The sequence below is a fragment of the Hyperolius riggenbachi genome, chromosome 11, assembly GCF_040937935.1.
Source record: "Hyperolius riggenbachi isolate aHypRig1 chromosome 11, aHypRig1.pri, whole genome shotgun sequence".
In the NCBI taxonomy this organism is placed as follows: Eukaryota; Metazoa; Chordata; class Amphibia; order Anura; family Hyperoliidae; genus Hyperolius; species Hyperolius riggenbachi.
This window is the reverse complement of record NC_090656.1, coordinates 238,407,456-238,428,031: the sequence shown is the minus strand read 5'-3', so window position 1 is coordinate 238,428,031 and position 20,576 is coordinate 238,407,456. Positions and strand designations below refer to the sequence as shown.

General features: G+C 46.7%; 1 protein-coding gene across 1 annotated transcript in view; it reads left to right on the top strand.

The window, feature by feature from the left end:
- IFTAP (intraflagellar transport associated protein) overlaps nt 1-20,576 on the top strand; it is a 58,939-nt gene that overhangs the window by 25,322 nt on the left and 13,041 nt on the right. Inside the window, exons 3-5 of the mRNA XM_068260055.1 lie at nt 13,797-13,915; nt 15,625-15,690; nt 17,821-17,890. Of these exons, the coding sequence (XP_068116156.1) occupies nt 13,797-13,915; nt 15,625-15,690; nt 17,821-17,890 (255 nt within the window). The remainder of the gene's footprint in view (nt 1-13,796; nt 13,916-15,624; nt 15,691-17,820; nt 17,891-20,576) is intronic.

The window sequence follows — 20,576 nt, the reverse complement described above, 5'->3', positions numbered from 1 at the left end:
ACATTAACCTTAATAGGGCAGTAATTGAAAGCCTTGTTTTGATCCCCTAATACCTACCAGGGCGCAGATTTCATATCACCGACGCTGCTTGCGTTGCTCCCGCCGATTGCGTCACTCTCTGCCTGCCGCACCCGTGTGTAGTGTGGATGGCGGCTGCAGCTGGTATGTGCGGCGATTTGTCGCTGTCCTGCAGTTTATGGTACCAGCGGTCTCTGGTCCTTAAAGGGGCAGAGACAGCTGGTACTTAAGTGGTTGAAGAAGAACTTTAGTATAAAGGGGAGAAAAAAATAAATCAATGCATTGCATGAGATCAAGAAATGATTGATATTCGCCATGTCATTTGTTCAAGTTGTTTGATCCACAATCAGCCTACAAATGATCATCTTTACTACTGTCAGACAAGAAAAAAACGGACAACACCAACTGCCATTATCAATACCCCCACCCCCAACAATGTGATAGGCTATAAAAGGTTTTTTTTTTTTTTTAAATATACATATGCATAGAGGGAGATACTAGTTTCTTGGCAGTTGGAAAAAAAGCCATTATTTCCCACAATGCAATGAGGTTCACAGACAGGAAACTGTCAGGACCATGGCCATGACATCACACTCTGGGAGGGGTTTCACTACAATATCAGCCATACAGCCCTCCATGAGGTTCACGTCCTAGCGGCAGAAATTGTTAAGGACCATTCCGTACAGATCACCTGGCAGAACTAAAGATATCACCACCAGTGAAACATTTCAGGGTGAGGAATGATTATACAATAGGCAAACACTGACTAAATAATCTACAAATTATATATATATATATATATATATATATATATTTCCCAGAACGTCATTTCGGACAGCACCCCTGGATGAGACTTGTCTCCCTCCCCACTGTGGACAGGAAACTGTTAAAAGAAGAATTTGCATAAGCAATAGGCAGCCACATATAAGATACTACACCTGCCACAGTACCTCAGTTTAGTTTCCTGTCCCGGACGGGATGCATGGGAGAGGTCTCCAGGAGTGCCATCCATGTCAGGCGGCAGGGGCAGCGTTTTCCAGGGCTCCAAGCAGCACTGTTGAGTGAACAGTCAGAGCCCTGCAGCGTGGAGGAGGACATGACTAATTAATATGCACTGCAGTGTTAACTTCCTGGAGCGGCCGCTTATTGGCTGGCAGGACCACGTGATGCGGAGTTTTCCAATCACGTGCTCTCCAGTCTTTTGCCGCATGCGCCGTTTTCGTCCGATAGTATGCGTCAAAAAGTACGCATCACAGACCCATCAGGAGACGCATAACGTGGCTCTAAATAGCATACAACTTCAAAGCTCACATGCATTGCGTTGGGGGCACGTTATATGACCTTAGCGTCGCATCTAACGCAACGTCTTAGTGGGAAAGAGCCTTTAAGGTGTTTTTTTTTTTTTTTTTTTTTGGAGGGATACAGAATAGAGTTTAGCCAGCCTCCTTTTAAGAGCTTTTGCATTATTCCCCGCTTGCAGGACCAAATAAAGTTTTCAGCCCTACAATCGAAAGTCCTTTCCCTGTTTAGAAAAAAAGGGTAATTCGAGAAGTACCGAAATGTCAGAGGACAGGGATTCTATTGCCCTGTGTTTTTTCTAGTAAAGGAGCTACAGGGAAATTATCAGTTCATACTAAATTTAAAGAGTCTAAACCAGAAGGTAAAATACAGAAAATTCAGGATGGATTTGATCTATTATTCATCTCTTACAGAAGGACGATTTCCTAGCCTTTCTAGACGGAAGAGATGCGTATATTCAATTACCGATACATCTGACTTCTCAATAATACTTAAGGTTTGCCATCCAGATGGAGGAAGAGGTAAGAATGTATCAGTTTAATGCTTTGCCCTTCGGATTATCCTCAGCTCCAGGGTTGTTTATGAAGGTAATGTCTGGGGTTCTGGCTACACTTAGACAGAGAAAGGTTAACATTTTGGGTTACCTTGATTTTCTGTTTTGGGGGACATCTCCCAATTCGGTAAGAGATCAGATTGTTACGACAATAGTCTTACTACAAGATTTAGGTTGGATCATTAATTGGGAGAAATCTTCCTTAATTAAATCCTACACAGATTATACATTTGTTTGGGCTATTTCATTAGCATATCAGACACAGGGGGAGCAATTCAATTCTATCATGGCTCATTCCACAAGAGGAATTTCGACTTCTTGGGCAGAGAGGGCAGGGGCCTCTATAGATCAGATTTGCAGAGCTGTGACCTGGTCAAGTCACAATACATTTGTAAAGCACTATCGCCTTAATGTATCTGTCTCTGCAGGTTTATCCTTCAGAAGGAAAGTTTTGCAAGCTGTGGTCCCACCCTAAGGTTTTAACTCTTGTATATCGTCTCATCCAGGGGTGCTGTCCGAAATGACGTTCTGGGAAAGACCACTTTACTTACGGTAAAGTCTTTTCCAGTAGTCATGAGGACAGCACCCCTGCAACCCGCCCTTATTTGGGTAGGAAAGAGAAATAAGTTTGTGTAAGCATCATTAAATGTCCGTGTCATCTTTTTATTAACTGAGGTACTGTGGCAGGTGTAGTATCTTATATGTGGCTGCCTATTGCTTATGCAAATTCTTCTTTTAACAGTTTCCTGTCCACAGTGGGGAGGGAGACAAGTCTCATCCAGGGGTGCTGTCCTCATGACTACTGGAAAAGACTTTACCGTAAGTAAAGTGGTCTATATATATATATATATATATATATATATATATATATATATATATATATATATATATTAAAAAAAAAAAATATTCATTATGTTGTTTTCACTTCAGTTCCTCTTTAATGCAAACCTGAAGGGAAGATAAACTTACTGTATAAGATAATGAATTGTATTTGTAGTACAGCTAAGAAATAGAACATTAGTAGCAAAGAAAAGAGTCTTCTCTATTTTACTCGACAAACTGGGTTGAAGACTGTTTTCTGAGGCACTTAATCAACCAAGAAACAGTGAGAAGCAGCTTGAAATTAGGTTTTACTGCAGGAAAGTTCAAAGGGTCATTACTTCTGCTTTGTGTTATAGCTTAAAATACATAGTGTGGTTTTAAAACTACAACTGCGACAGTATGTTGCAATGTAATAATACAAATAACTATATAATGTTTCATTCACTATCTGTACTACACATAAGATTCATTATACCATACTTTTTTTTTTTTTGCTTTAGGTTTACGTTAAGGCCCAATTTGTAGTAAGCATGTAGAAGGTGCCCCCCACTATTGTCTGCATTCATTTTAAAGATACAGTGCTTTTCTCTACCTCCGGTATATACACTACGCCGTGTCTTTATGTTATGTTATAGACGTGGCGCTGTCCTTCGGGGCCGCTTCCTCGCGTCGGTGGAAAGCGGAGGCGCCGGGGGTGGAAAGTTGTGGTTTCGCTGTCTGCTCATGCGTTGCCCCCCTGTGCACAATAAGGGCTGTTTTCTCCTTTTTGCTTTGCGGCCCACTTGCTAACATCTGCTCCCGCCATCTCTGTGATGTTATTGTTTCTGTAACCATGCATGAAGTGCTGGAGAAACTGCACTGCCCCAGGTACCAAAACAGCTTTGAAGTCAGGCCTGGTAACTTTAGCAGGGAGAGAGTGGAAAACTGGGGCGAGCGACTGTGAAAACGGCTCCTCTCTTTGTATTAATGGGATACATAAAAAGTCGATCAGAGATAAACTTTATTCATGATGAAGAAGAAAACATAATTCACCGCCTGAACCTTGTTTGCAAATCCCCCTCTGTGTCACCTCTGTTCCCCTGTGCCTCCAGTGTGTCCCCCCCCCCCCCGCCCCCTGTCACCTCTGTTCCCTGGTGCCTCCAGTGCCCCCCGTGTTACCTCTGTTCCCTGGTGTTTCTAGTGTCCCCCCTGTGTCACCTCTGTTCCCCTGTGCCTCCGGTTTCCCTCCCGTGTCATCTCGGTTCCCCTGTGCCTCCAGTGTCCCCCCATGTCACCTCTGTTCCCCTGTGCCTCCAGTGTCCCCCATGTCACCTCTGTTCCCCTGTGCCTCCAGTCCCCCCCCCCCATGTCACCTCTGTTCCCCTGTGCCTCCAGTGTCCCCCATGTCATTTCTGTTCCCCTGTGCCTTTAGTTCCCCCCCCCCCGTGTCACCTCTGTTCTCCTGTGCCTCCAGTGTCCCCCTGTGTCACCTGTTCCCCTGTGCCTTTAGTCCCCCCCCCATGTCACCTCTGTTCCCCTGTGCCTCCAGTGTCCCCCTGTGTCACCTGTTCCCCTGTGCCTCTAGTCCCCCCCCACCTTGTCACCCCGTTTCCCCTGTGCCTCCAGTGTCCCTCCGTGTCACCTCTGTTCCCCTGTGCCTCCAGTGTCCCCCTGTGTCACCTGTTCCCCTGTGCCTTTAGTCCCTCCCCCCCATGTCACCTCTGTTCCCCTGTGCCTCCAGTGTCCCCCTGTGTCACCTGTTCCCCTGTGCCTCTAGTCCCCCCCCCCCACCATGTCACCTCTGTTCCCCTGTGCCTCCAGTGTCCCCCCGTGTCACCTCTGTTCCCCTGTGCCTCCAGTGTCCCCCCGTGCCACCTCTGTTCCCCTGTGCATCCAGTGCCCCCATGTCACCTCTGTTCCCTCGTACCTCCAGTGTTCCCCTCTTGTCACCTCGGTTCCCTGGTGCCTTCAGTGTCCCCTGTGTCACCTCTGTTCCCTGGTGCCTCCAGTGTTCCCTTTCTGTCACCTCTTTTCCCTGGTGCCTCCAGTGCCGCCCCCATGTCACCTCAGTTTCCTCCAGTGTCTCCAGTGCCCCCCATGTCACCTCTGTTCCCCTGTGCCTCCAGTGTCCCCCTCTGTGTCACCTCTGTTCCCCTGTGCCTCCAGTGCCCCCCATGTCACCTCTGTTCCCCTGTGCCTCCAGTGTCCCCCCATGTCACCTCTTTTACCTCGTACCTCCAATGTCCCCCCATGTCACCTCTGTTCCCTCGTATCTCCAATGTCCCCCCATGTCACCTCTGTTCCCTGGTGCCTCTAGTGTCCCCCCATGTCACCTCTGTTTCCCTGTGCCTCCAGTGCCCCCCATGCCACCTCTGTTCCCCTGTGCCTCCAGTGTCCCCCCATGTCACCTCTTTTACGTCGTACCTCCAATGTCACCTCTGTTCCCTCGTACCTCCAATATCCCCCCATGTCACCTCTGTTCCCCTGTGCCTCCAGTGTTCCCCCCGTGTCACCTCTGTTTCCTCGTACCTCCAGTGTCCCCCCATGTCACCTCTGTTCCCCTGTGCCTCCAGTGCCCCCCATGTCACCTCTGTTCCCCTGTGCCTCCAGTGTCCCCCCATGTCACCTCTTTTACCTCGTACCTCCAATGTCCCCCCATGTCACCTCTGTTCCCTCGTACCTCCAATGTCCCCCCATGTCACCTCTGTTCCCTGGTGCCTCTAGTGTCCCCCCATGTCACCTCTGTTCCCTCGTGCCTCCAGTGTTCCCCCCGTGTCACCTCTGTTCCCTCGTACCTCCAGTGTCCCCCCATGTCACCTCTGTTCCCTCGTACCTCCAATGTCCCCCCATATCACCTCTGTTCCCTGGTGCCTCTAGTGTCCCCCCATGTCACCTCTGTTCCCCTGTGCCTCCAGTGTTCCCCCCGTGTCACCTCTGTTCCCCTGTGCCTCCAGTGTCCTCCGTGTCACCTCTGTTCCCCTGTGCCTCCAGTGTCCCCCCATGTCACCTCTGTTCCCCTGTGCCTCCAGTGTCCCCCCCGTGTCACCTCTGTTCCCCTGTGCCTCCAGTGCCCCCCATGTCACCTCTGTTCCCCTGTGCCTCCAGTGTCCCCCGTGTCACCTCTGTTCCCTTGTACCTCCAGTGTCCCCCTCGTGTCACCTCTGTTCCCTGGTGCCTCCCGTGCGCCCCCCCCCCCCATGTCACCTCTGCAGAACTAAAGATGTCACCACCAGTGATGCATATCAGAAAGTAAACCAGGGTGACTGAGGAAAGAGTTTACGATATTAGCCATACAGAGCCCCCTGATGATCCGTTTGTGAAAAGGAATAGATTTCTCATGTAAAAGGGGGAATCAGCTACTGATTGGGATGAAGATCAAGTCTTGGTCACGTTTTCTCTTTAAAGAGGAACTTTAGTGAAAATAATGTAATAAAAAAAGTGCTTAATTTTTACAATAATTATGTATAAATGATTTAGTCAGTGTTTGCTCATTGTAAAATCTTTTAAATCCCTGATTTACATTCTGACATTTATTACATGGTGACATTTTTACTGCTGGCAGGTGATGTAGCTGCTGCTTGCTTTTTTGGCAGTTGGAATCAGCTGTAAACCGCTATTTCCCACAATGCAGCAAGGTTCACAGACCGGAAACTGCCAAGAGTGCGTACTCAAGAGTTTCTTGGGGGGGGGGGGGGGGGAAGAAGTGTTCAACCACAATAGCAGCCACACAGCGCCCCCTGATGGTCAGTTTGTGAAAAGGAATAGATTTCTCATGTAAAAGGGGGTATCAGCTACTGATTGGGATAAAGTTCAATTCTTGGTCGGAGTTTCTCTTTAAGTGACTAGACTATATACTCTGTACAGCGCTGCGTAAGATGTTGGTACTAGAAATACTAAATAATAATAATCAATCAGATGGACAATTTGCTGCCAAGTCGCTAGATGTATGGGTACCTTAATGGCCAGCTTTACTGTGAATCACACAGAGGGTTTCAGAATGGGGATCGGAGAGATCACAGGCGTGTCTGTGTGATAGGTCTTGTTAAAATACTGAAGTATGGATTATATATGGATTGTCTTTTTCCCATAAAGACATTTTAACTCTTGTATTTCTAGTCTATCCTGTAGATACCGTGTGATATCAGAAAAAAATACCTTCACAGTATTCACAGCAGGGCCGGAATGCAATTTTTTTTTGGGTTGTCCTTTTTTTGTCTTTTTCGTCTACAAGGGCCTCATGTTGGGTATAAAGAAGCACGGTGGATATTCTAAAACTAAAGGACAAGATTTCTCCTGGTATAACATAAGGATGTGTCTCGTAAGATCCTTAACAAACCTCTTTGTTTCAGGGCTAAGCTCAGAAGGAGCCTTCTTCTCACTTGGGTTCCTCCTAATATCCCCTTCTGTAAAGTCTCATGGGGCGATGACCAAAAGCTGTTCCGTCTGCCTTTGTACACTCGCGGGAGAATTAGGCTTCGCATGAAAGGCGGGTGAAAAGGGCACCCTGCTAATAAAAGTGGCAGCCAACATGAAGAGCGAGAGGAGAGCCGCCACTGGCGCAGTTGGCGATCTGTGATTGATGTTGGTCGTGAGTCATTGGGATGCCGGCAGTAAGCCCCGCCATTGTCAGTATTATTTCAGGGGGACATTGTACACCTCATTTGAATGAAAGATTCCTTTTTTTATTACGGTTTGATGTGAAGAGCTAAATTTAAAGACCACAGGAGTTATTTTTTCATGTCCTCCCGTTCGATCTTCAGAGGAATATCATCTTCATACCTGGTTCACGTCTCGCTGTGAAGGACCTGCTCTGAACAGATGTCTCTTTGTCTTGACGCGGAGAAGCTTACGCAGGGATAAAAGTTTTGTGAGGATCTTAGAGGGACGTTGTAGGGGGGAGGGTGGTGCTGGGTATGGGGTGGTAGCCGCCATGAATTCGCAGGAGGAACGGTAATTGGTAGCTGTCATCGTCATCATGTTTCTTTCCATACAAGCGGACTCAGCATCCCGGCTCTGACAGGCAAAACATTTTTAAGAGGCACAATTTAGAGTTTACAAAATAAATTTTATAGTGTGCAGATTTTTTCCCACTCTCCCCTCCTTCTCTCCACACTTTTTTCTTCTCGCCCTTCTCTTTTCATCACGCTTAGCTTCCCTCTTGCTTTCTCGTACTTTTTTTTATCCCCTTCTTTTTGTTTTTCCTTTTCTTTCGTCCCTTTTTATCTGGGGGTAGGAGTACATCTTGAAACCCGACCAAGAATTGAACTTTATCCCAATCAGTAGCTGATACCTCCTGTAACATGAAAAATCGAATCCTTTTCACAAACAGGCCATCAGGGGGCGCTGTATGACAGATATTGTGGTGAAACCCCTCCCACAAGAAACTCTTGAGTAGTACTCCTGGCAGTTTCCTGTCTGGGTACCTTGCTGCATTGTGGCAAATAGCTGTTTCCAACTGCCAAAAAAACATGCAGCAGCTACATCACCTGCCAACAGTAAAAATGTCACCATGCAATAAATGTCAGAATGTATATCAGGGATTTAAAAGATTTTACAATGGGCAAACACTGACTAAATCATTTATACATAATTATTGTAAAAATGAAGCACTTTTTTATTACATTTTTACTGGAGTTCCTCTTTAACCACTTCAGCCTTCAGTCATTTTCACTTTATGCATCCGAGCAATGTTCACCTCCCATTCATTAGCCTATAACTTTATCACTACTTATCACAATGAACTAATCTATATCTTGTTTTTTCCGCCACCAATTAGGCTTTCTTTGGGTGGTACATTTTGCTAAGAGCCACTTTACTGTAAATGCATTTTAACAGGAAGAATAAGAAAAAATTGTTTCTCAGTTTTCAGCCATTATAGTTTTAAAATAATACATGCCTCCATAATTAAAACTCACGTATTGTATTTGCCCATATGTCCCGGTTATTACACCATTAAAATTATGTCCCTATCACAATGTATGGCGACAATATTTTATTTGGAAATAAAGGTGCATTTTTCCGTTTTGCATCTATCACTATTTACAAGTTTAAAAAAAAAAAATATATAGAAATATTTCATCTTTACATTGATATTTAAAAAGTTTAGACCCTTAGGTAAATATTTACATGTTGTTGTTTTTTATTGTAATGATTTTTTTTTTTTTTTTTTTTTTATATTAAACATTTTATTTGGGTATTTTTGGGAGGGTGGGATGGAAACAGTAGTTTTTATAATGTAAATGTGTGTTGAATTTAATTTTTTTTACTTTTAGTTGTAGTTTCACTTTTTGGCCACAAGATGGCGGCCATGAGTTTGTTTACATGACGTCATTCTAAACGTAATATACGCTTAGAGAGACGCATGGGGGAGGCAACAGTCAGAAAAATCTAAGCTTCCGAGAGAAGCTGTCGCTTTTTCTGCGGGGGGGGGGGGGGGGGGGAGAGGAATCAGTGATCGGGCAGCATAGCCCGATTCACTGATTGCCTGGCTAACGAACCGCGGGCCGGGAGCGCGCGTGCACGCGCGATCAGCCATGGGAGCGTGCGGACGCGCACATGGCCTCCTGGGCATAGCTAGTACGTCCAGGAGGCCAAAGTAGTTAAGGGGGCTTCCAGGTTACACTGTAGGTAGGGATTTGTCCACATGATGACACGAGGGCTGTAGGGGAGAAGCAGCCCCTCTCTTCAAAGGGCTCCTCCCCTATATCATGTACCATGCAGGCTGGGATAGCTCAGGGGGGCGGGGCCTCATGCGGTACGGGCTCTGAATTTTGGTTATAATCCTACATGGGTGACAAGGTGATAAAAAGAACACAGAGTACGGACACCAAGAGCCAAATATGGTGTAGTATATACTGGTAGTTGAAATTAAGTATAATAGAGTAATAAGCTATACTCACAAAGCAGGGTTACCTGAAAGGCGGTGGGGAGATTAGACCTGACCCCACTCAGAATTAAGAAGTCGCTCTCCATAGATGAGGAAAAAAAGGTGATAACACCCTGCAGGGTGGAATTGATATAGCGTAGTAAGGATACAGAGGCGCCAAAATGATAAAAGTGTCTAAAAAGTTTAAAACAGGAGGCAGTGGTGGACTTACCTCCTCCAAGCAGACACAAACATTTCCAATGTGTTTGTTAAATGCAACAAGTTTATCTACATACTCCAGGGGACAATGCAACGCGTTTCGCAGGTTTGATCCCGCTTCATTAGGCAACAACGGAGCAATAGCATATGTGGTCAGCAGAAGAGCCAGGCACCTCTGTTAAGGTGTTAGAAAGGTTTAAAATGTATACAAAAATCAGAACTCCGTATATATTAAACGCACTCTGAGCAGGACTCAAAAATGCCATCATGAACTTACCTGGGGCTTCCTCCGATCCCCCTGTAGTCCGTGAGGTCCCTCTGCGTCCTCTGGGCTCCCACCATTCTTCCACTGACATCTGCTAGGCGTTAACGTTCTGCACACTCCTGATTCATTCTTTCAAGCACAGCGAGCGTGGCTGCTCTTTATCAGTCACGCTGCTAACGGAGACACTGGCGGAAGAACAGCGGGAGCCCGGAGGACACCAAGGGACCACACAGACTATGGGATGCTGGAGGAAGCCCCAAGTAAGTTCATTATGGCATTTCTGGGTCCTGCTCAGGGTCCTTTTAACCTCCTTAGCGGTAACCCTGAGTCAGGCTCGGGATGGAAATCCACAGCTCAGAGCGGTTACCCCGAGCTGGATCCATGGGAGGTGTGTAATGTGCAGATCTGCCCCAGATCTATCTAGCGGTATGATTTTTAGGGTTTAAAAAGCCTCTGAAAAAATTGGCACCGCTTTTAGAGAGTAAAATCTGGAAATAATCTAAATCTGGAAATACCTAAATTAATGTTCAGCGCTGCGTAATGTGTTGACGCTTTATAAATACAATAAATAAATACATAATCATACCGCCAGGGAGGTTTTTAATGAGCACGACAGCAAAATGTCATTGCAAAACCATTTTTCTTTGAAGTTTTTGAAACCAATTTTCTTAAAAACTGTTAACTTTTTTTTTTTTTTAACTGTTTTAAAAAAAGGTTTTTTTTCTATTTTTACCGTGTTTCTGCTAGCCCCCCTAATGCTAGGAATACACGATTCGTTTATTAGCTGATTCGATGGTTAATTTCCGATCTCCCTTTCAATTTCTGATAGAAGTGAATGGAAAAATATAAGAAAAACGAGCGGAAGATAGGAGAATCGCCTGCAGAATTGAGCAGCAAAAAAGATGGAGAGCAGAAACGCACGGCAGAAACGAACCGTGTATTCCCAGCATATAACATACCTAGCAAATTGTGATTGTACCATGGACCAGGGCTCTGCAATCACTGTAACTGCTAAAGTTAGCACTTCTGACTATTGTAAAATACACCTGACAAGACGAAAGACCCGTGATACATTTCAGAATGGAAATCAGGGTGAAGAAATATTTTCAATTTCAAACTTTTTATTGAGTTTTAGCAAAGGAAAAAAACAGTATATGATGTACAGTGCTAGGCAAGGTATTCATTTGGGCAACTTCTCATGACTCACAGAAAACAAGAGATTTGTCTGTCACAACATCACCTTAGATAAGAAAGGCATGAGAGGTTATCACATTTTGTGGGACCTAGGGTCCCTTTCATAGTAGCGCAAGGAAATCAGGGCTCCAGAGCGAGCTCCGCTCCTTGCCTCTGAGTGCCTTGTCTAGCAGAAATCTATGACCCCCACTTACCTACTGGGCTGTGGGGATTGGTTAGAGAGAGAGAGAACCCCCCTGCGTTAGGGGGGAGAAAGAGGGGGAGAAAACTAAAGGGAGGAAAAAGAAGAGAGAAAATGGAGGGAAAGGGGAGGGAAAGAGGAGGTGAGCCCCTCCTGTGCAGAGACTTATAAAGCAGGTCTGCTTGGTTTAAATTTTTTTACTGTTCAGTTGTTTCCAGTTATAGACAGGTATGCCCTCCATGGGCCCCATATTGCGTCCACTCTGGGTTGCCTGTCCAGGAGAGTCCCCGCTAATTGTTCTTGGGTCATAATGCAGGTGATTCTGTTTTTTACTTCCTGAAAAGGGACAAGTTGCTTTTTCCAGGCTCTGGCGATAGTTTGTTTTGCTGCTACAAAGATAAATTGGAGGAGAGCCTCCTGGTTTTTATTTAAGGAGCCTGTGCGGAAATGCAGCAATGCTGACCACGGGTCTCTACGTAATTGGGTGTGGAACACCGCTTGTATAAGGCGGTAGACTTTGGACCAGAAGCGAGACAGCATCGAACAGGACCAAAAGGTGTGCAGCATGTCTCCCCTGGACTGGCAACCCCTGAAACACATCCCATCCCCTCCAACGTGTGCCAATCTAGAAGGCACCCAGTACCACCTCATCATTACTTTAAGGGAGGCCTCTATTAGGCCTAGGTTTATAGAGAGGTGAAAAAGGCTATTCCATGCGTGTGACCATTCTTCTATAGGTCTAGAGTTCTTCAGGTCGAGCTCCCAAGCCTTAACATACCCGTGTACAAAGGTGGGGGCTGGACTTATTGAATTTAGATATAGCTTGCTTATTAGCCCATTCCCCTTGGTGTCATGTAAACAAACATTTTCAAACAATGATAAAGACACATCTGCATTTGAGGTGTTTTTTAAGAGTGAGTTGATCCAGTGCCTCAGCTGTAGGAACCGGAAGTATTCTGACCCTGGGATCTGGAATTTTTCCCTTAAAAAGTCCCAGCTGACGACCTTTGAGTCTTTTATCAAATGGTAGACTATTAGTAGGTTTTTCGTAGTCCACCAGCGAAATGCTGCTGGATCATCGTATGCTGGAGGGAAGAGGGGATTGTCAGTGATAGGCAATAATGGAAGAAATGGGGATATCAATTTCCGGGTATATTTAGAAGAGTCCCATACCCTTAAACAATGTGTAAAAATAAAACTTAGCAAGGGGGGCCGAGATTTGGGTGGGAGCCAAATTGGGGACTGCACCGATAGAGGGGCCGCCAAGGCTATGTCAAAATATGACCACTGCGGCATCTCTGGACCTCTGTACAATCCAACCATTGGAGCGATTTGTGAGGCTTGGTAGTATGCATGCAAATCTGGAAGGCCTAGGCCCCCTGAATATTTAGGTAGGTATAAGGAGGCTTTAGCTACTCTCGGTCTGGAGTTACCCCAAATAAATTTGTTGATTTTGAGCTGAAACAATCTAAGAAAATGTGGGGGAACCCAGACCGGGAGCAGCCTGAAATGGTATAAAATTTTGGGCAGTAACGTCATTTTGACAGAATGCACACGACCAAGCCAGGACAAATGCATCTCAGACCAATTGGAAATATATTGGGTGATTTGTTTGGATAGTGCATAGTAATTTGCCTGAAAGAGAGAACTATATCTCGAAGTTAATTTGATTCCTAGATAGGAGATCTGGTTATTGACTGTCTGGAAGGGGACTTTGTTGGTCAATTCCATCCATTCAGGCTGGGCTAAGGTTATATTCATAAGGGAGGACTTATTTGGGTTAATAGTAAGGCCAGACACCTGTGCAAACTCATCCACTATTTCCATCAAGGCTGGGATAGAGGATTGTGGATTTGACAGAAACACTAGCATATCATCCGCAAACAGATTAAGCTTATGTTGAGTTCCTGCTATTTGGAAACCTTGGACTCTGTCTGCGTCTCTAATGATACAGGCTAGAGGTTCCATAGCTATAATGAATAAGATTGGTGAGAGAGGACACCCCTGGCGGGTGCCTCTCTCGATTGCAAAGCTGGGGGATAGATAACCCGCATAATTAATTTTTGCTGTTGGGGAGGAATAGAGCGCTTGTAGCCAAGCTATAAAGGAGGACCCAAACCCCCAGTGCTGTAATACAAAATACAGATATTCCCATGAGAGCGTATCGAACGCCTTGTAAATGTCCAAGCTTACACAGACACCTGGGATTTTCCTATAGTGCAGGCTCTCGAATACTTGGATTGCTCTGTAGACTGCGTCTGGGGCTTGGCGCCCTGGGACGAAGCCCACTTGATCCTTGTGGATAGGGTGAAGAAATATTTTAAAATGGGCAAACACTGACTAATTTATAAATGAATATTGTAACAGTAACTACAGTTGCCCTTTTTCCTGGTGTTGACAGATAGACGGGTTTGCGAGAGTCCAAGGACGCAGAATCACAGGCCAGCATCTGACAACACAGACAATACTCAGCGGTCAGAAGAGGCGGTACTTCCTGTTGGTATGGAGGAAGCAGAGCAGGTATGGTCTCTGAAACACCATGATCATGACTCTGTGACGGCATTTTTATCCAATCTATCCTGTTTCCCTAATGAATCTATTTGTGTTGTGGAGAGAATAATAACCTGTATGAATGACACAGACCTATAAAGGTCTCTATTCATAAAACATATAGGGCGAAAAATGTGTGGAGGGAAAATACCGCATCGGTATTTTAGACTTCTGGGTGGTCATTCATAAAAATCTTGTCAGCTGCGATAGCATTGCGGAGATTTCCCGCTGTAGGCTGGCAGTAGGCTTGCGGAAACACAGAAGCAGGCAGAGTCCCTCCATGCGCTGCTCTCTCTGCTGCTGCTTGGGAGGTCTGTCCCATTCACTTGTATGTATTCCGCGCGCTTCTCGCTACATCCGAGGAAGCGGTATTTCCCGTCCTCATACCGCTTCCTCTAATCTTTATGAATGGACAGAAAATCACTGCACAAGGCGGAAATGTATCGCTCTGTTGGGGAATTGTAGCTTTTCATGCGGAAACAGCTTTTATGAATTGAGACTTTGCTAAATGGTCAGGAAAGTCGGCTGTTTCCAGCGGTAAGCATGCGGTAAAAGTTTTATGAATAGAGGCCAAAGTGGGGAAGAAAAAAAACAGAGTTCATATTCATCCACTCAGTAGATTTCCCTAATTGCAGCAACAGAAGAATTCACTGATCCAGTTTGCTGAATGCAATGATCCAATCTTTTTCATCAAATTTTACCAAATCTATGTAGTACGAGGGTAAACTGAGTGAATATATTGAATGGATAATTTAGGCAGTTAACTTATATTACATAGAAATGGTAAGATTGGATGAAAAAGATTGTATCGTTAGTGGCAGGGCTGTGGAGTTGGAGTCGAAGCAATTTTGGGTACCTGGAGTCGGAGTCAGTGGTTTCATAAAGCGGAGTCGTAGTTGGATGATTTTTCTACCAAATCCACAGCCCTGGTAAGTATTAGATTAAGGAGTCTGAGTGGAGGAGTCGGAGCCATTTTTAGGTACCTGGAGTCGGAGTTGGAGTCGGTGGTTTCACAAACTGAGGAGTCGGAATTGGAGTCGGTGGTTTCATAAACTAAGGAGTCGGAATTGGAGTCGGATGATATTTGTACCAACTAAGCACTGATCACTCCTATATAAATATGGCGATCTCAAAGGGGCAGAGAAATGGCAAGTTCTTTATAACCAGGTCAATCAAAAGTAATTTATTGGACATCAGCTAATCAATGACTTTCTACATCGACAAAAAACAGTTCCTAATGTCAGCAAAATTCAGTTGTACAAACAGAAGTGTGCCAGGATAAACCTAGCAAACCAAAGCCCAGAATTCATGGATGAATCCCCTACCTTCCAGCTGCTGTTAGCATACTGCCTTCTGTCATGCTGCCCCTACCCTTTGGAATGCCTTTCCACACCCAAGCAAGACAGCTCCAACCCTGGAAGCATTTAAATCAAAACTGAAAAGCTACCTGTTTAGTCTGGCATTTATGATCACATAAGTTTTTCCCTTATAAAGCATCACTAAGTACTCATCTGAGACAGGCTTATGTGCTTTGGGTCCTACGGGAGAAAAGAGCTTTACAAATGTCTTGATGTTTTATTTTCTCTAATTCACTAACTCATGCCCTAACAATATGTCCTACAGCAGCCTTCATCTTATTCTTAACTGAGTAGTAATGACCTCTTGCTTTTCCTTGCCAGCTGGTAATTGACGATGGAGTTACAGTGGGATGCTGCCACAGCCTTTCTCATTCAGGGAGAGTTCAGGTAAGCTGTGATGAACGTATGGCTGTGATGTATTGTGGTGCTGGGGGCGTGGAACAAAGTCACAGGGAAGTCACAGTGCTGGGGGCATGGAACAAAGTCACAGGGAAGTCAGTGCTGGGGGCGTGGAACAAAGTCACAGGGAAGTCAGTGCTGTGACAGGGTAGTCACAGTGTGGGGGCGTGGCACAAAGAAAGGCACAGGAAAGTCACAGAGCTGGGGGAATGGCACATAGTCACAGGGAAGTCACAGTGCTGGGGGAATGGCACAAAGTCACAGGGAAGTCACAGTGCTGGGGGAATAGCACAAAGTCACAGGGAAGTCACAGTGCTGGGGGCATGGAACAAAGTCACAGGGAAGGCACAATGCTGGGGGAATGGCACAAAGTCACAGGGAAGTCACAGTGCTGGGGGCATGGAACAAAGTCACAGGGAAGTCACAGTGCTGGGGGCATGGAACAAAGTCACAGGGAAGTCAGTGCTGGGGGCGTAGCACATAGAAAGTCACAGGGAAGTCCCAGTGCTGGGGGCGTGGCACAAAGAAAGTCACAGGGAAGTCAGTGCTGGGGACGTGGAACAAAGTCACAGGGAAGTCAGTGCTGTGACAGGGTAGTCACAGTGTGGGGGCGTGGCACAAAGAAAGTCACGGGAAAGTCACAGAGCTGGGGGAATGGCACATAGTCACAGGGAAGTTACAGTGCTGGGGGAATGGCACAAAGTCACAGGGAAGTCACAGTGCTGGGGGAATGGTACAAAGTCACAGGGAAGTCACAGTGCTGGGGGAATGGCACAAAGTCACAGGGAAGTCACAATGCTGGGGGAATGGCACAAAGTCACAGGGAAGTCACAGTGCTGGGGGCATGGAACAAAGTCACAGGGTAGTCCCAGTGCTGGGGGCGTGGCACAAAGAAAGTCACAGGGAAGTCATTTCTGGGGACGTGGAACAAAGTCACAGGGAAGTCAGTGCTGTGACAGGGTAGTCACAGTGTGGGAGCGTGGCACAAAGAAAGTCACGGGAAAGTCACAGAGCTGGGGGAATGGCACATAGTCACAGGGAAGTTACAGTGCTGGGGGAATGGCACAAAGTCACAGGGAAGTCACAGTGCTGGGGGAATGGTACAAAGTCACAGGGAAGTCACAGTGCTGGGGGAATGGCACAAAGTCACAGGAAAGTCACAATGCTGGGGGAATGGCACAAAGTCGCAGGGAAGTCACAGTGCTGGGGGCATGGAACAAAGTCACAGGGAAGTCCCAGTGCTGGGGGCATGGAACAAAGTCACAGGAAAGTCAGTGCTGGGGGCGTAGCACAAAGAAAGTCACAGGGAAGTCCAAGTGCTGGGGGCATGGCACAAAGAAAGTCACAGTGCTGGGGGCATGGCAGAACGAAAGTTCCAGTACTGGGGGAATGGCACAAAGAAAGTCCCAGTGCTGGGGGAATGGCACAAAGAAAGTCACGGGAAAGTCCCAGTGCTGGGGGAGTGGCAGAAAGAAAGTCACAGTGCTGGGGGCATGGCAGAAAGAAAGTCACAGTGCTGGGGGCATGGCAGAAAAGTCACAGTGCTGGGGGAATGGCACAAAGAAAGTCACGGGAAAGTCACAGTGCTGGGGGAATGGCACAAAGAAAGTCACAGGAAAGTCACAGTGCTGGGGGAGTGGCACAAAGTCACAGGGAAGTCAGTGCTGGGGGAGTGGCACAAAGAAAGTCACAGGGAAGTCACAATGCTGGGGGCGTGGCACAAAGAAAGTCACAGGGAAGTCACAGTGCTGGGGGAATGGTGCAAATAAAAGTCACAGTGCTGGGGAAATAGCACAAAGTCATATAGTAGTCACAGTGCTGGGAGCACGACACAAAGACATTCACAGTGCTGGGGGAGTGGCACAAAGTCATAGGGTAGTCACAGCACTGGAGCCGGGGCATAAAGGAAGTCACAGTGCTGGGGGAGAGGCACAAGGGAAGTCACAGGCAAGTCACAACACTGGGGGTGCGGCACAAAGTCACAGTGCGAGGGCTGTGGCAGAAATTCACAGGCAAGTCACAGTGGTGTATGAATCAAAGTGCACTTTAAGACCAAGTACACTTGCTCTATATTTGTACAGTTTATACCTGCTATGTTTTCTTCCTTTTTATCCCCAGGTTGACAATTTCCTCAATTCTTCTGATGTGAACTCGGATTCGGAGGAAGAGGAGACCGGACAAAACTACTGTATGTACCCATCATTTATATTTACTTAAAGCAGACGTGTACCGAAATACACAGAAACACACAGAGGTGATGTCACACCTGCAGAACTAAAGTTGCTGCTAATGTTATCCAAAGCAGTTATTGCCATCTGTGCACACTGGCAGCATGTTGTAGTGGAACAGACTTATGTTAGGGCTGGATAGTACTGGTTAAAGGGAACCTTAACGACACACAAAAAAAAAGTTTCACTTCGCAGGGGTTTCAACCAAACCCCTGCAGCCGCCCTGTGCTTCTGCCTTCCTGGAGCGATGCTCCGTTTCACCGCAGTGGCTAATTTTCGTTTCTGAAGCCGCTGCGCCTGCTCAGTCCTCGCGCTTCCTCACGTCGCCGTCCTATGCATGCGCAGTATGAGATTTCTCCTCCTGTGCAGGACAGCGGCGTGAGCGAGGGTGGGGACACACACACGTCGCAGTGGCTTGAAAACAAAACTTAGCCGTGGTGGGGGACCAGAGCATCATTCCAAGACTGCGCGGGCACAGGGCGAATGCAGCGATCTGGTAGAAGCCCCAGGTAAGTGAAACACTTTTTTTCCCTTTGTTTATTTAAGGTTCCCTTTAAGAGCTCAGCCTCTGACACAGGCGACCAGGGTTTGAATCTCTGCTCTTCCTGTTCAGTAAGCCAGCACCTATTCAGTAAGGAGTCCTTGGGCTAGACTCCCTGCTACTGCCTATAGAGTGCACCCTAGTGGCTGCAGCTCTGATGCTTTGAGTCTGCCAGGAGTAAAGCGCGATATAAATGTTCTATGTCTTGTCTATTATAGCCAGCTGCACGCTGATACAAAAGCATTTGCAGCCTGACCACTCTGTTCTGGCTGCTTTATGAAATACCACTGATGCGAGCACTGCATGCACATTTTATATCCCTGCACCTCTGCATAGCGGACAGGCCCCCTTTGTTGTCATCGCCAGCCACGGCAGAAGGTAGTCACACGGGTGACGGCGGTTTAGCCATAAGTGCCGCAAACTCTGACTTGAATGTCTGATCTTCCAGACAGCCTTACAATCAAAAATAATTAAATGGATTCAAAATGCTAAAAAGAAAAGGTATCGACAGATCTACCTCTTCTGTAAGACCATCTGTAACGATTGGTGTCAGCACACAGAGAGAATCTGATTATTGGTGATCTGCAGTATCACCAAGAATACAGATATATATACCTGATTATTGATGATCTGCAGAATCACCAATAATACAGATATAGTGCTAACCTCTGGACACCTCTAAATATATATTATTGTTTGGTGTAACAGTATGACTTTGAGTGACCCACCTGAGGAGCAGGTGGCCCTGGGCAGTATGGGCAATACTGCTCTTAGAGAGTACAGAAACCTTCCAGCAGCCTGAGACTCTCCAAGGGGAGGAGTCAGGCTGGAAGTAGGAAGGACCAGTAAGTGAGTGACACCTGAAGGTGGATGTCACTGACTGATCTGGAGACTATCTCTTAAAGGGGAGAGATAGCTCTCGAGGTCGGGCAAGCCAGGTCGGCAACACACGGACAGACAAAGTACAAAGACAGAAAGCTGATTCGGTATCCAAGGCAGGCAGGGTTTGGCAACAGAATATCAGATATGCGTGGTACCGAATCAGAAAGCAGAGGGATAGTCAGGAAAGCAATAGGTCATAACAGATATCAAACAATGCCTAGTCTTGGGTGTGAGGTCCGTGGTCTCTACACCCTGTAACTAGTCTGATGTATAGCAGAATGATAACACAAGTTCCCTAGTCTTGGGTGTGAGGTCCGTGGTCTCTACACCCTGGAACTAGTCTGAAGTATAACAGAATGATAACACAAGTTCCCTAGTCTTGGGTGTGAGGTCCGTGGTCTCTACACCCTGGAACTAGTCTGAAGAATAACAGAATGATAACACAAGTAATCTGGCTCAGTGTGAATTCCCAGGTCCTCCTGGTTCAAACACACTGTTGGATCTGACTAAGGTCTGAGTGCTTCCACGTAGTGTTCGCAACGGCAGACAACTTGTGAGTGGCCAGCAGTAACTATATATAGAGCAGCGCTCTCTTGCGCCACCTCTAAGTGATAAACCAATGGTTACCAGCTCTGAGGTCAGCTGACCAGCCTGGTCAGCTGATCCCCCCTTGACCATTATAAAAGTTCTGCCTCTCAGAGCGCGCGCGCGCGTATTCCTGAACCTGTGTGAACTAACAGACTCAGCCACACCAGATGCACGCTGCTGCGTGCAAACCGCCGCGCTGGACGCGGAACCAGACGCCTTGCTGTCAGTACATGCGGCGGCTTTTCCACGTTCCTTCAGATTACCAGACGCACGCTTCCGTGTGCAAACCGCCGCGCTGGACGCGGAATCAGCCGCCTTGCTGTCAGCACACGCGGTGACTTTTCCGCGTTCTCTCACACCATCAGTATGAATCTTAAAGAGGAACTGTAACATCAAAAGATCCCCTGGGGGGTACTCACCTCGGGTGGGGGAAGCCTCAGGATCCTAATGAGGCTTCCCACGCCGTCCTCCGTCCCTCAGGGGTCTCGCTGTAGCCCTCCGTACAGCGGTGACGTAATATTTACCTTCCTGGCTCCTGCGCAGGCGCTCTGGTGGCTGTCGGCTCCGAAGTAGGCGGAAATACCTGATCGTCGTCGGGTCTGCTCTACTGCGCAGGCGCAAGTCTCCGGCGCCTG